This window comes from Apium graveolens, chromosome 10, assembly GCF_009905375.1.
Source record: "Apium graveolens cultivar Ventura chromosome 10, ASM990537v1, whole genome shotgun sequence".
Taxonomy (NCBI): Eukaryota; Viridiplantae; Streptophyta; class Magnoliopsida; order Apiales; family Apiaceae; genus Apium; species Apium graveolens.
In genome coordinates, this window is record NC_133656.1 from 198,388,302 (window position 1) to 198,404,896 (window position 16,595).

Below are 16,595 nucleotides of genomic sequence, written 5' to 3' on the forward strand. Positions count from 1 at the left end.
GTGTAACGCATTCCGTGAATGCGCCACAGGGTGTAACGCATTCCCGGAATGCGCGACACCCTCTTTCCCCGCGTCCTGCAGCAGCCGACTCCCTTTTTTTTATTAAACAAAAGTCATCGTCGCCGCTATATAGAACGTCGTGCCTGTCAGCTTTAGTACACCTTTTCTGATTTCCAGGAGGATACATAATATATATATATATATACAACAGATTATATATATATACATATTTAATTACGAATTTTAATTAAAACAACTTCAAAAAATCATAATAATTAATCCACTCATCAGAAAATTATGAAAAAAATACCCAGACGATCTACAACACTTGTAGAACCTAGATCTACAGTCAAAACAATTTTGAGAAACAATTTCTAATCAATCATAATTAATCCATGATATAACTTGCAAAAATCATAATAAATTCATACAAGATCATAAAATTCTGAAATTTTTATCACAGATCTATATGCATACAACCTATGCTCTGATACCATTGTAGGATTTTATAAATCACAGAAGCATGGTAAAACAATTTTCTTGATATAAAATCCAAATAAAGGCATACAAATCGTGATTAAATCATATGTGATCGATTTCTAACCTTTAAAAGCGATCCAAGAACGATGAGCGGAGATCCCTAGCAGCTGCTCCTCAAGTGTGAAGCACTCCACCGGTATCCACCAAGAGATCAATGTAATAGAGGAGGAAGGGGTGGGAGATCTAGGGTTTTCTTAACTTTTTAGGTTAAGGCAAAAATAAGGTTTATAATAGTATATTTATAGGCAAAATTTTCAGCTGAAAATTTTCCCATAAAATATTATTATTATTAACCCTTTAATTGATTATTCTTATTAACCAATTAACTAATAATTAAAACACCTTTTAATCATTAATCCCTTTTCTAAACACTTTAGAAAAATAATTCTCTCACTTGATTTAATTTCCAAAATTAAATTCTTAATTAATAATATTAAGAACTTTTCTTAATTAATTTATAATTAATTAAATCTCATTTAATCAATTATTAAATTTAATAATTAATTATTTATTTCACAAATAAATAATTACCAGCCATTATTAATTAATTCCTCCACCATTAAATCATTCTCTTTTATGGTGTGACCCTGTAGGTTCAATATTAAGACGGTAGTAGAAATAAATAATAATAAAACTATTTTATCATTATTTATATAAATTCTCTAATTGATTACATATGATTAATTAATAAATTAATCATATTTATTGAAGGGTTTTTAGCACATAAACGCAGCGAAAACGTAAATTTAAATCTTAAAAAAACCCAAACCCTCCACAGGATTCATGCGAAAAATAATATTTAATTCGTAGTTCAGTATGTTTACCTTAAGAAGTTTTACATTAATGGAAAGATGGAGGTCTTTAATAGCGATCCAAGAACCACGAGCGGAGATCCTTAGCAGCTGCTCCTCAAGTGTGAAGCACTCCACCGGTATCCACCAAGAAAACGATGTAATGGAGAAGGAGGAGGTGGAGAGAATTAGGGTTTTGTAAAATTTTTAGGTTGAGGCAAAAATAGGGTTTATAATAGTATATTTATAGGCAAAATTTTCAGCTGAAAATTTTCTCATAAAATATTATTATTATTAACCCTTTATTATTCTCATTAATAATTAAAACACCTTTTAATTATTAATCCTTTTTCTAAACACTTTAGAAATAATTCTCTCTCTTGATTTAATTTCCAAAAATTAAATTCTTAATTAATAATATTAAGAACATTTTCTTAATTAATTTATAATCAATTAAATCTAATTTAATTAATTATTAAATTTGCCAATTAATTATTTATTTCATAAATAAATAATTATCAGTCATTATTAATTAATTCCTTCACCTTTAAATCATTCTCTTTTATGGTGTGACCCTGTAGGTTCAATATTAAGCCCGTAGTAGAAATAAATAATAATAAAACTATTTTATCATTATTTATATAAATTCTCTAATTCATTAAATATGATTAATTAATTAATCATATTTATTCTACATCGTGAGGGATACTTCTCACCATATCGCGACTATCCGGATAATACGAATTCACTGCTTAGAATACCAAGAACCTATTCAGTGAGTAGTTACCGTACAATTAATTCCTTCTACCCTGCAATGTCACGATTAAATACAAGACATGGAACTTGCGTCAAGCCTATCTTATTTAATCACTTGCTTTGTTGAGGCTGTTTTCAAACGTTAATGTATGCTTATATATATGTGATTTCTTGCAGTTTTAAGACTGACGACTTGGCAAGCAAGAACACACACAACTCCTGATCTTTATTGATTTCAAAATACTTTCGAGCTCCTAATTATATACACGTATTTTATTGAAGAGAGTCTATAGTTTGAGTTGTAAACTTTATCATTGATTTGTATTATTTAAATTGTATTGATTAGTTGCTGGATAAGTTAGCTAAGGGAAATAAGGGTTTAGTGGTACTTGCTAGATGAGTTTGTACTACGGGATAATATAGTACTTAGAGATCAGTTTCTTAAACAGGGTTTCAGCAAGCCATTATCAGCAGCTAGGATAAAGGGAGATATATTGTTGTATCTTGTAGTTGTAACCTTCATTGATCAATAATATATTCTCTTACCAAGTTGGTAAGGGACCAGGACGTAGACCATAGGGGCTTAGGGGTCGAACCTAGCTAAAATTCTTGTGTGTTCTATTTACTTTTCTGCACATTATTTTCTGCATTGCATTTAGTCATCTCAGCTTACTATCATTGTCAGATTATAGTTCAGCTGGTAAAATCTCAGTAAGCTATTATCGGGTAAAATTTAAAAGTAATCCTAATTAACCATAATCACCTATTCACCCCCCCAGGTGTAATTTCAATTTCTTTATAGTTTTTATGTTTTATAAAATTCATATACTATAAATTTTTTAAAAGACGATCCTTAAATGAAAAAAAACGCTTGTAATATTTATACCTAAATATAATCTAAATGTGTTTCTTATTTTCTAAAATAAAAATAAAAATAATCTATTTATAGATATTTTTAATCAAACTTACACATTCTGCTTATTTTTAAAAATGATCTACTTTAACCCGATTAACAAATGATTTGTTAAATCTTATTTAGTTTTATTTTTATTAAGATAAATATTGCTTGTATTTTTAATATTATTTTATATCATTTAAGAATGTGTAATTATATTTTAATTTATTAATTAATTATCTATTGTATTTGTTATACAGATTATTAAGTATTATAATAAAATATTAAAATAAATGAAATAAATATAATATACATTATTTATTAATTTTATATTTTAATTTTTAATTGTAATAATTTTATTATTAAGAATATTTGTATATAGTATGTATATTAATGATTTTGCAAAGTTATTCTCAAATTAAGAATATTTTTGAAAATACAAATAAAAAGAATAACAACTAATCATACTTTTAAAAAAACTTAAAATTATTATTTTTATTATTATTTTCATATTAGATTTAGGTTTACCAATGTATCAGCTAAGCACATCACATCGGATTTGTATGTAATCAAAGTAATCACCCATCTTTAATTACAATGACGACCAAACCATAGGGGTGAGCAATAAAATCCGAAAATCGGATTATCCGGATTTTCGATCCGGTATCCGATTTAAAAAATCCGATAATTAGGATATCTGATCCGAATAATTCGGACCGGATATTCGATCCAGGTTTTTTTAAATGAATTCGGATCCGGATCACAACTTTTCATAAAACCGGATATCCGGATCCGATCCGATTTTCACTTTTATTAATAAAAAATAAATTATATGTATAATACATGATAAATTATATTTATTTTAGATTTAAAAAAAATATTTAGTAACATTATGGTTGTTTCTCTCCAGGATTTTCAAAATTTTAGTTTGATATCTATTTGACTCATCATTCTTTCGTTGGTATCATCAACAAATTTAATATGAGTGTATAATATCAATGTTAACAAGTTTACATTGACCATGCTTGCAGATTTGACATAAGTGATAATAAGAAATAATAATTTATGTCTGACGAGTATCCTAAAAACTAGATAGCAACAAATTTAATATAAGTGTGCACTAAGAAATATGTTAATATTGATCATATTCGCTAATTTACAAGCGATCTTTATATTAAATTAATTTATGTGTCACCATTTTTCCTGACTAATAATATGATGACAAAAATATAGTTTCATGCATCATTAATTTTACAACTCGAATATGTATACTTATCCCGTAAATTGTATTTTTTTTTAAAAATAAAAGTTTTAAATGGATCCGGATAATCCGATTTCCGGTCCAGTTTATTCGGATAATCGGATCCAGATATGGAATGTAATTTTAGCGATCCGAAAAACCGGATATCCGGTTTGAATTTTAAAACCGGACCGGATATCCGGTTTTGCTCACCCCTACGAAACCATACAATTTTATCTCATTTACTTCAATTATATATAGGATATAATACATGCTGCCTATCTTGATATTCATAATTTAATGAGTCAACATTTAAATGATAATTTTGAACAGTGTGAAAATAGAAAATAAAGAGAATAATCGGCTTAAATGTATTATATTTATTATCAAATTATTTATTTTATTATTTTAAAGACATGCAGAATATATAATAAATAAATATTTAATAATAAATCACTGAAAATATTTGATTACGTCTATTTCTGATGAACCGAGGAAAAGTATTCTAATTTTAATCTTATTCTCATATCTAAATTCATCAAAATATTAAAACAAATCACAATATTACACCAAAGTCACGTGCTATCCTCCTTAGGTCACTTGCTTCTCTTACAAAACCTCCAATTTGAATCAGCGCCGTTCAAAACCCTCCATTATATATCTTGTGTTTATAATAATTAGGGTTAGGGTTTCACAGACCTCTAAACAATGGTGAAAACAAAGAAATTCGCCAAAAGCGTCAAATCCGACGAAGAAGAAGAGCTATTTCCTCCAATTAAGCTCAGTAGCGAAGACGATGAAGAGGCTAATGAAGATTTGTCGTTGAAAATCGTGCGTAAATCTATGTTACGAGCTTGTGGTAAAAAAGTAGAGAGTGGAGATGTTGAGAAAGTTACTGAGGTGAAAAGAAAGAAGGTGAAGAGAGGTAAAAGGAAGAGTAAACGGATTAAAACTCAGAACGACAGTGTAAGTATCTTTTTATAGACGTGTGTATGTGTTTTGGTGTGTGTATGTATTTTGGATGTGTTTTGATGTAGATGTGATTTTGTGAATGTGTGTGTGTTTATATGCTTTGGTGAATTTGAGATTTATTGTTGCTGTGTTTTAATATGAGTGGCACTGGATTAGAGTTAATTTGAGCTCAGAGAGAGTGTGCGGGGGGGGGGATAGAAATAGAGATAGATAGATAGATAGAGAGAGAGAGAGAGAGAGAGAGAGAGAGATAGAGAGTAGATTTATCCGAATTTGGGAATTTTTATGATTAAGCTGAGAGAGAGATTGGGAATTTTATGCTTCATCTGGGAGAACGAGAGAGATTAGATTCATGCGAATTTGGGAGTTTTATGATTAAGCCGAGAGAGAAAGAGAAAGGGAGATGTGAATCTGGGAATTCTACGATTAAGCTAGGTAGATGATTAGTACAGTTTGAAATAAATGATGTTTACATTTTTAATCTATATGTTTCAGGAGAATTGAAGCATGAGCTATTTAGATGATAAGATGCGACTAAATGAAGTTTTATTTTAATATATATTTAATTAAGGTCTACATATGTCATTTGGTCATGTCATGTGAGATTGTTGTGCTTTAGGAGAATTTCTATGTTTAGATTGAATATATGTGTGTTGTTTTAACAATTTGGGTTACGTGATGGAATTTTGTTTATGTTACTGCTAGTATTGATTGGTATGGAAGTGGATTTTATAATATTCGCAGATTAATGTTTTTTATATTAAATGCATTAAGTAATTGGTTTTTGTTGGTTTGCTGGAATAGCTAGATTACTTTTTAATTGATTTTTTTTTTCATTTTTTTATTGCAATAGGTGACTGCGGAGAAGGAAGCTATTGTTGCGAAGAAGGAAGCATTGGTTGCGGTGAAGGAAGCAACGGTCATGGAGAACGAAGTAGATGAGACGGAGAAAGAAGCATCGATTGCGGAGAAGGAAGCAACGGTCATGGAGAACGAAGTAGATGAGACGGGGAAAGGAGCATTGGTTGCGGTGAAAGACACAATAGTCGTGGAAAATGAAAGAGATGAGGCAGAAGAAAGCAAGTCTGTGGAGATTGATAATTTGGGTGAACCAGAAGATAAAAAAGAAGATAACGTCGTGCTACGAAAGCTTCTTGTGAGTTGAAGTAATTTACTTGCCAGCTGTTTTGAGGAAAATGTATTTTTTATAGAGGCTTATTGTGGTATCTGTTTATACACATATGATCCTCTCAGAGAGGGCCTAGGTACTTTGATCCCCCAGATAGCAGTTGGGGTACATGCTATAACTGTGGTGAGGAAGGACACACGGCTGTGAAATGTAAATCAGCTAAGCGTGTAAAACCTTGCTTTGTTTGCGGGAGCTTGGAGCATAATGTGAAGCAGTGCACCAAGGTTTGTGTTCAGAGAAAGAATCCCTTTGTTTTATCCTATAGCAATTATTTACTTCGGGAGAAATGAAAAGTAGAAATAACAATTCTCTTATATCATCCTTTTTGTGTACCTAATATATTAGACTGTCACTTTTGGCTGTTTGTTTATGTTGTTCATTACTATTTACAGTTTAATTTTTTTGTATATTGAGATTGTTTTATTTTGGGATAGTGTTCTCTCATATATGGGAAGTAACAATAAGAGGATTTCCTATGTTGTGCATTACAGGAAGTGATACGAAATAAATGCACAATGTGCCCAGAGTAAATGTGTCCGTCAGAATATTTATTTGATCTCGAAGTTTAATTGTGTGCAAGAAAAAACTCTTTTCTTTTCCTAATTTTGGTATTGATTCCGTAATAATAACAATGATGAAAAGCATCAATAAGAAGTACTTTGTGTTATTCCAAGTGCAACATTAGGTTGTTAACATAGATTGAGAAGACTGTTAGTGAAACTAGGATATGAAGAGTACCTCTCTAGTTCCGGAGAAATATAAATCTTTCAAGAATTTTCCTGTGTATGTTACAAGCTCTTGTTGAAGGTTCTATTTGCTTGTAGCTGTTGACTTTCTGTTCGTTGAACGCTTATGCTAGATGATTATATATATTTAATACAGCAAGGTTAAGGATGATAATGAGACTGTAGTTATAATAGGGTTGTGGAAGCCTTTAAATTTCTGAGTTGTCAGAAGGAACTCTTATAGGAAGTAGAAGGGTTAAGGACTATGATTGAGCATATTAATCTTTTGGGACACTTGATCAAGATTTTGTTGAAATTTTTTAGATTTTTTGCCGCTTATTTGTTTTTTATGCATGCTACACATGATGAAAATTTATCTTAAGAATTAGTAAAATCAACAGACTTTTCAGTCTGATTGAAAATTATATAATTTTAATAGCTTTCGTAAATGATATCTCCTTACGGAGTTTTTCTTATTTAACGCAGTGCAATATAATGAGGTGATGGGATTCTCTCATTGATGAAGATACTTAAACTGAAAGAAACTTACGGAAAAGTCATTTTAACATAGACATGTGCATATTTTCTGCTTCAATTTTGTATTTCATCTATATTCAGGTGCTTCATTTGTGGGATATGTAGGCACTTTGAATTTTATTTTGTTTCTCTGCAGGGTAAAGATTGTTATATCTGCAAAAAAGGAGGTCACCGTGCAAAAGATTGCAAAGAAAAGAAATTGGCTGGGGGTCCTCAGAGCTCTAACTTTTGTTTGAAATGTGGCGAATTTGGACATGAAATGTTTTCATGTAGAAATGATTATTTATCTGACGATCTCAAGGTCAGTTATACCTTTCCACAATTTTTGTTCTTGTGCATATTGTATGTAACATGGCCCTTAGATTTCAATGAATATCCTGTTGTTTACTATAACTGTTTTTTTGAATGTTATATATTCAGGAAATAAAATGTTACATTTGCAAGAGTCCTGGTCACCTTTGTTGTGTTAATTATGGTGGTTCTGCAGCTGGAAAAGTCTCCTGTTACAGATGTGGTCAAGTAGGGCATACTGGTTTGGTATGTTTATTGCTAAATGCTTATTGTCAATCCATTTTTACCTGGTAGCAGACCACTGGAACTTGTGGCTATAAATTGTTTCAACACTTAAGTAGTCGACCTGTAAGTTTTCATGAAATTATGTTACAGGCTTTTATTCCTATGTGCCTGGTGGATTCTCGTACTCTATATTTTTTTAATTATCTTGTATGAAACTGCAAGGATAAAATACCCAGACCCTGATCATCTATTTACTATAATGATCCTATACTTCATTAGATAAGTTTTTTAAAGTAAGCAGCAGGAATTAAGAATCTTGAATGCATATAGATGTTTGCTTAATACTCTTCAACATGGTATATCTGAACCCCCCCCCCCAACCCCAAAGTCCCCATTAATAATGTCATGATAGTTCTACCTCATCCAGGCATGTTTAATTATGCTTTCCTCCTCCCAACTATACGTCAGAAGACGAATTTAGCATATGTGAAAAAAGATTAAACAATGATTAAGCAAGTCTAAATTTACTTGAATATGTCATCAATGTCTTGGAAGTTTAATGTTGCTAGATGGGATTATTAGACATGTATGTTGTGATATCAGACCTTGTGACAAATTGATCAATGAATTTGTTTGCTAAATGTGTAAGATAAAATTACAATAGACATAGAATTTTTAGGGTAATTACTTGTCCATTTAATATCCAAGCAAATCTGAATGTGCTAGTCACTTGTTTTAGGTATATCTTTATAAATACTTGGTAGAACATTTTTTGGGAGTTGTTAAAAATCTTTTAGTATGTTGAAGGGTCTCGATGTAGTTTTTTGTGTTTTAAAGATGCCCGTATTTTGTCAGATTTAATGTGTCTAGAATATGCTTGGTTTATAATTAATCAATTCATCATGAAGATTCAGGAATTAACATGTTTTTCAAACACAGGCATGCACAAGGCTGCGCGGTGAGTCAAATGGGACAAATATACCTAGTTCATGCTACAGGTGTGGTGAAAGTGGACATTTTGCTCGTGAATGCGCGAGTTCACAGGCAAGCACAAGGCAGCGTAGCGAGACACCTAGTTCATGCTACAAGTGTGGTGAAGGAGGACATTTTGCTCGCGAATGCACAAGTTCAGCTAAGGTGTGCATCTCACTAGCATCTGGTTTTGGCTTATTAGCCTTTTTAAATGTCGATGCCCTCTCTTGTATATACAGTTTTAAGTTCTCATTTGGTAACATTTTGTACAACGATTTCTTGTTTCTTCGCCAGAATTTAAAGAGAAACCGTGAGTCCTCAACCTCCAAGGTAAAAAGCTGGGCACAAGATGACAATCTTGATATGACCCAAGTTGATGAAAGTTTTAGTGCATCATCCAAGGCTAAGCGTAAGAATGATTGGATCAGTGAAAATTCTGGAGATTATATCCGGATAAAGGAAAAACACTACAGAAATTCTCCTTTGAGATCAACTAACAAGATTAAAAAGTTTTCTAATTATAGTGCTGGCAATGGTTACGTTTCAACTCCCGACTCTCGTGGTACTGCTCGACACCATCGGTTTGATTACTTACCCTCAGATGATACAATTGGCGATGATGGTTATGGTTATGCTTCAAATCCCCACACTTATGGTAGTGCTCGACAACATCGGTTTGATTATCAGCACTTGCATCCTGTATCCGATTATTCAGTTTCACGTGATTCAAGATTTTATGACCAGATGCGTTCAGCATCAAAACCTGGAAATTCTAGCTCCGGGAAGATGAGAAATTATTACAATTAGCCGGCCCTTCTCTTTAGTATCTCCCCATGGAGTGATGACAGAAGGCATATACGATTGTTGTCCATCACCGAGTGTTCTTTTGTTGACTTATATTATTTTAATTTTTACTTTGTTTTTTGATGGGGAGTGGGTGCAAATGCTGTGATGTGGTATGTAGTTATAATAAGTTATAAGCCTAGGATTAGCTTTACAATCAATATGCTGAGAATTTCAGTGCCTTTCTATACATAGATCATAGAAGTGGAAAAGCTCATTGTAATGCTAAAACTCTGTGCGAAACATGCAGGAGAGGCTTATTTAAACTTACTGTCATACAACCCACCCCTCCCAGCATGAACGGTGAATTAAAGCAAGGGAGCTCATTGTTTTATGGTTATACAAATGTTTGTGTTTTGAATTTTTATATTTTCATTTTTCTGGAAAAAATCCATCTTGCTAGCTACATTTTTGAAATATTGACGTGGAATTGATTTGCTTGATTGTTCTCGGAAAGTTCAGTTCTTTAAAACATCTAATATGGTATTAGCCAGCTAAAACAGTCAATTGTGATTGAAAAAGATGAGATACTTGAACACGGAAGTAGCTGTTATAGTGTTATATCATCATAAATCTTTAATTTATGTTAATCATATTGTCATGCTCCTTTCAACACGAATTCTAACAATTTTCTCCAGAAATATAGATCGCCCATGGTACCGTTACTTTTTAAAGGTCGAGAAATAAGGTTACGTCATTTGAAACAATAAAGCCTAATTACAAGAAATTGAAAAAATTCGGATAATGATAATCCCGGTTCACCCCGGGGTCTTCTCCTAACTGGGCCCGGATTGACCCTCCGTTTGGACATGAATGACGGCGGCGAGCGGTATAGCTGTAAGGTGGTAACCTACAAAACAGAACCGGAGGGGGGTGGCGTCCCCGCAGCACCTCCGGCGTGAGAATGAGAGAGGGTTTTGAAGGAGAAAGGGGCAAAACGAGAATTATTCGAGTTTATTATGGTGTGTGCATGTGCGTTTATATGAGAGAGAGTGTGTAAGAGAGTGTAACCTATAACTTTACTTTTGTCCTGCCTTTTATAGGCCTCTCACAAGGGTTTAGGGGTTTGTACATTTTGATCTGGACCGTTGGCGTGTCTTTTGGACTGTAGGGCGTGTGGACGCCTGGAATGAGCCGATGTACTATCGAATCCGGATCGTAGGAATGTTCTGGATCCGGGGTACCTGGACGGTGGTGATGTTACCACGCGTCCTGTGCTCCCCAAGGTTAAAGCTGAGTGCTTCCTGAGCTTTTCTTATTGGGCCATGGGCCTCTGTTATTGGGCTTGTACTAATATAGGCTATCATTTACCCCCCACTCCCTTATGCGGGGAGTAAATTAGTTATTATCGTGTCGCGGCGCCTTAGGAAAAAATTTGGGGGTTTATTTAATTTGTTGGCCCCTAATCCCGGGGTCTAATGGGGATAAGACTCCGGGGTTGACTTGGCTAGCCATACGAATTGAGTCCAAAGTGGGATTCCTTGAAATACTTAGAAGAGTTTGGGACTTTGCTTGATTTGTTGTCCCCAAAACCCCGGGGTCTAATGGGAGTAAGACTTCGGGGTCGACTTGGTTAGTCATGATCTGAAATTTGGATAAGATTTGGTGGATAAGAGCAATCTGACATTTGATTTGACCGGACTCTGAAAAGCTGACGCTGAAAATCCGGAGCGGCAGGAGACCGTTGGGATTCCAGCCGGGGTCAAAGATACACGCGCATATGTGTGTATCTTTGAGTGTACCAGTTTTTTAATTTCCCCCCTTTTTTCTCCTAAAAAGTCGCGCACACGTAATGATTACGTGACAAGTCGTGTAATAACTGATGTGCAGTTACTTTCTGGGGCCAATCGGATGGTGCCACGTGGCCATAATATGACCCTTGGTAAAAACTCTTTCATCTCCTCTCTTTCCCTCTATAAATACCAGCCTTTTCCCTTCCATTTTTCTTTTTCGCGACAAAGGTTTGAGAGAGAAACTGAGAAATCGAAGCTTTCGAAGGGTCATTTCTGCGAGTTTGAAGCCTCCATTTTTCTCTTGCTCACTTGTGAGTTCCTCCTTCTTTGATCCTTTCATTTTTATGCCATGCATGCCATTATTTTGTACTGGTTTTGCTTCGCTATTTTCCGTTGCTTTGTTCGAGTTTCGCAACTGTGTTGCTGCTTTGAACTTGGGTCTATGTTGTTTTATGGGTTTTGTGCTATTTTTGTGGTTGTTTTGCGTTTGATTTGTCTAGGCAACATAGATTTTGCTAGTTTAATATGCGAAAATGTGGGTTTTTGGTAGTGTAAACAGTTGTTGAGCCCGGGGTATGTTCTTGATATGTATTTTTTGGTTGTATATGTATGTATAGACAACATAGATTTTGCTAGTTTAATATGCGAAAATGTGGGTTTTTGGGAGTGTAAAAAGTTGTTGAGCCCGGGGTATGTTCTTGATATGTATTTTTTGGTTGTATACGTATGTATGTGTCGTGGATCTTATTTTTTGGGTTTAGATTTGTGCACGAACTGTTTCTAAAACTCTTCTGTTTTGTTTTGTTTTTGTTGTTAGGTTCGGGTTTGGCATTGACTTCGGGGTGTGTTTATATGTAGATACATATAGTATATGTCAGGTAGCCACTTTAAGCGTACTGCTACCCTTAGAAATCGGTACCCCAAGCGGCCCAGCGGCTTAGTCGAACTAATCGCAGCCTACCATTCTTCCTCTTCTTCTAGTAGTAGCTCTGTAGAAATGCCTCCCCGAGTTGGCCAGCCTCAGCAAGTTCTAGCTCAGACTTTAGTCTTAGGCCCCGGGGGTACCTTGTCCAATCCGGACGGGTCCTAGGAGGATGTAGACCAGTATTTCGTCCAATGCCGAGTAAACCCTAATCCCTTGGGCTTTTATTACAGAGATTTATCTGAGGCGTATGGGGGCCCAGATGGGTTAGACGTAGGGCTGAGCATTCGGTCGGTTCGGTCAGAAACCGAACCGAACCGAATTAACCGAAAACCGAAATGATAATTTTTTCCTAACCGAACCGAACCAAACTTATGCACAAACCGAACCGAAAACCGAGCCGAATTATTTCGGTTAATTCGGTTCGGTTTCTGAAAACCGAAATATTTGAAATTTTGTCCAAATAATTTAAAATAAAAACAAAAAATTATTTAAAATGTTAAAAGAATACATATTATATTATATTATATATGTAAAAAATTGAAAATACATACATTCACCAATTGAAGATACATACCGTATATTTTTTTATTTATATTTACTATATTGTAATATATATATATATAAATAAAATATAATTCAAAAAAATATATATTTAAATTTCGGTTATTTCGGTTAAACCGAATTAATTTTTAGATTAACCGAACCGAACCAATATTATTTCGGTTAAAATCGAAAAACCGAATTAACCGAAATTTTTGAAAAAATTCAAACCAAACCGAACCGAAATTATAAGGTTCGGTTCGATTTTTCGGTTTCGGTTCAGTTTTGCTCACCCCTAGACTTAGACGGGAGGGAGCCCTATGACGAGGACGATATGAATAGGAAGTTTTTTACCGCCTCGGGAACCAGGTACGAGTGTGGGGCGGTTCACAAGGAAATTCAAGATAAGTATACAGATGCCGAGGTGGATAGTGCCCTTAGGCTCGCCTTTAATCTTGAGGATAAATATGAATGGAAATGGCCCGAGATTCATGAGAGGGTGCACCACAGACCAGATGGGGGATGTGTCGGTATTCCCTTATCACATAGAACTTCATTACGTGAGAGACCTGCTCGGGTGCAGTCCCAAAGGTAATTGGCAAATAAATGACACCCCGGATTGGGATCATCGTGTTTCCAAATCCGTACAAGGGGTCTTCAAGACAGGGGTCCATTCGGAGGTGTCCGAGCTCCATCCTGTTGAGCGTGTGCTCGAATACAATATTAGCAGAGGAACCATTGTCAACTAAAATTCTTTTTACCTCATTGTTCGCGACATCAGGGTGACCACCAAGACCAAATTATGATCCAGATTGAGTCCCTCATAATCAGAGTAGGAGAAGTAAATTGGTTCATCATCCAAAGGCTGGATCATCATCACATCATTATCTAGGTCCGGGCTCCGGGCGGAGAAGCTGTCCCCCCAAATACAACATTTACCACATTTTTGCCGCTTCCCGGGGCCATGTCTTTGTCGTTTGACCTCCTTTGAAGATATTTGCTCATGTTTCCCCTTTTGATTTGATCATCTATGAACATCTTGAGAGAGAAACAATTTTCCGTGGTATGGCCATGATCTTCGTGATAGCCGCCATGTTTGTCACGGGCCCTATTCTCAGGAGGTGCGAGTAAAGGTTTTGGATAGAATGACCTACCTTTAACTTCCTGCAAAATGTCAGCCCGAGGCCTATTGAGGGGCGTCCACTCTGGTTCCGGCTTGGGTTCTCTCCTGGCCTTGGGCTTTCTCTCATTCCTCTTTTGTTCAGTGTACCCCTCCCGGGGTGGGGTTCCCCAAGATTGTTGAATATAATTGGCCTGTCTATTCAGCTTGTATCTTTTGTCTTTTCGGGACGACGAGCGACGCTCCGTGGACTCGTCATCGTCATGCATTCTCCGGTTCATTTTCATCGACTTGAGAAAATTATTTTCCTTTATGAACTTTGATGCCATGGCATAGGCAGATGTTAGGCTCTGGGGTTCTCTGTGAATCAAATCTTTGACATATCCTTCGCAGGATATTGGATGCAAGTTTCTCCGAAAGATATTGACTGCTTCCTTTTCTTCTAAGTTGGAGAGTTGATTCACTGCTTCCTGGAATCTTTTAATGAATTCGGGGAGGGACTCCTTGCTTCTTTGTTGGATTGTCTCCAAATGGCACATTTGTAGCTCGTTCATCCGGTTAGCCCTGAACCTTTTTAAGAATATCTCCCGGAAGTCTTTTCAGGAGTCAATACTCCGGGATGGAATCCGGTTGAACCATTTCTGCGCTCCCCCTTTGAGTGTCGATGCAAAGAAGCGGCATCTGGTGAGGTCGCTGTAATCATAAATATTGGAGATTTGTTCGAAGTAGTTCAAATGCTCTTCCGGGTCCGCTAATCAATCAAAGGAGTCGAAATTGAAGTGCTTGAGCCCTGATTCCCTGGGGGTGGATTCCAACTTTTTAGTGAACGGGGTGGCCGCCGCACCCACTTCCATATCGCCTTCCACCTTTCTCTTAGGATCCCGAAGAGCTCGGGCTATTTGTTCTTGCTTGGACTCCTTTTCGGGCTCCGAATCCGAAGAAACATGAATTCGGTGCGCTTTCCTTTTTAACTTCGCCTCTTCTTCCCGGATTCGCTTTTCAATAATTTATTTGGCTTTGGCTTCTTCTTCCTTCCGAATTTTCTCCCGAAGGGCAGCTCTTTTGATTTCGTCCTGGGCATCCTCTGTGGGCTTCTTCAAGTTCTTTGTAATCCAATCAAAGACGGATCCCCGAGATTCTCCGGACCGCTCTTCCTGATCCCCTGGGCGGGTCTCCGGTTCGGCATTATGCTTCTCCTTCCACGAATCCATCACAGTTCGTATCTGATCCGGGGTCATGTCTCCCCAGGGGTTAGCTGAAGTTCCAGCATGCTTATGAGCAACTTTCTCGATGACTAGTTTCTGATCCCTTGGTTGGAGATTTCGAGAGGGAGTCTGGGTTATGGGGAGCCCTTCATCTACATCTTCCATCTTTCCGTCCCTGGGTTGGGGCGGATGTGGAAGTAAAGAAGCAGAAAAAGCCGCCTTGCTCTTCCTTGACGTCATGGTTGTTTAACAATACCACAAATTTACAGTAATATAACTCGCAATTTCGAGTACTAAAACAGATATTTTTAAGTCCAAGATACGTTGTAATACAACGTTACAAATAACGGGACTAGACAAGATCTACTAACAGTTATTGCAAAGAAAACGAGCTCATATCTGGGAGATTGGGAGTGAAGTTCTTACTGAGGAGTGGTATTCTGAGTTACTGAATGGAGCAGGAATAGCAAGTATGAGCACCACCGGATGGAGGTTCGGCCCCTCCTTCTAGCGCCAATGATAATCCCGGTTCACCCCGGGGTCTTCTCCTAGCTGGGCCCGGATTGACCTCCGTTTGGACATGAATGACGGCGACGAACAGTGTAGCTGTAAGGTGTGAACCTACAAAACAGAACCAGAGGGGGTGGCGTCCCCGCAGCACCTCCGGCGTGAGAATGAGAGAGAGTTTTGAAGGAGATGGGGGCAAAACGAGAATTATTGGAGTTTATTGTGGTGTGTGCATGTGCGTTTATATGAGAGAGAGTGTGTGTAAGAGAGTGTAACCTATAACTTTACTTTTGTCCTGTCTTTTATAGGCCTCTCACTAGGGTTTAGGGGTTTGTACCTTTTGATCTGGACCGTTGGCGTGTGGACGCCTAGGATGAGCCGATGTACTATCGAATCCGGACCGTAAGAATGTTCTGGATCCGGGGTACCTGGACGGTGGTATTGTTAACATGCGTCCTGGGCTATCCAAGATTAAAGGTGAGTGCTTTCTGGGTTTTTCTTATCGAACCCTGGACATCTGTTATTGGACCTCTAGTAATATAGGCTATCAGATAATGTCCAGACCAAACAAACCCCGATTATAAAGTCC

The 16,595-nt window shown here is 36.1% G+C and overlaps 2 protein-coding genes across 2 annotated transcripts; one reads left to right on the plus strand and one right to left on the minus strand.

Annotated features, from left to right (window-relative positions):
* The first annotated feature begins 4,808 nt into the window (after positions 1-4,808).
* Positions 4,809-10,343, plus strand: LOC141691893 (uncharacterized). The gene is made up of 7 exons (XM_074496644.1): positions 4,809-5,188; positions 6,048-6,350; positions 6,449-6,607; positions 7,782-7,946; positions 8,066-8,182; positions 9,101-9,298; positions 9,428-10,343. The coding sequence occupies exons 1-7, from the start codon at positions 4,931-4,933 to the stop codon at positions 9,938-9,940; spliced, it is 1,713 nt and encodes a 570-aa protein (XP_074352745.1). The 5' UTR covers positions 4,809-4,930; the 3' UTR covers positions 9,941-10,343.
* A 3,719-nt stretch (positions 10,344-14,062) lies between these two features.
* LOC141691579 (uncharacterized) lies at positions 14,063-14,848 on the minus strand. The gene has a single exon (XM_074496318.1). The coding sequence runs from the start codon at positions 14,846-14,848 to the stop codon at positions 14,063-14,065; it is 786 nt and encodes a 261-aa protein (XP_074352419.1).
* Positions 14,849-16,595: the final 1,747 nt, after the last annotated feature.

Excerpts from the sequence above, each read along its gene's own strand:
- LOC141691579 (XM_074496318.1), bottom strand. The coding sequence starts at position 14,848 with ATGAACGAGCTACAAATGTGCCATTTGGAGACAATCCAACAAAGAAGC.
- LOC141691893 (XM_074496644.1), top strand. The coding sequence starts at position 4,931 with ATGGTGAAAACAAAGAAATTCGCCAAAAGCGTCAAATCCGACGAAGAA. Across the intron at positions 6,351-6,448 it reads TCGTGCTACGAAAGCTTCTT|AGAGGGCCTAGGTACTTTGA; the intron begins GTGAGTTGAAGT and ends TGATCCTCTCAG. Across the intron at positions 8,183-9,100 it reads AAGTAGGGCATACTGGTTTG|GCATGCACAAGGCTGCGCGG; the intron begins GTATGTTTATTG and ends TTTCAAACACAG.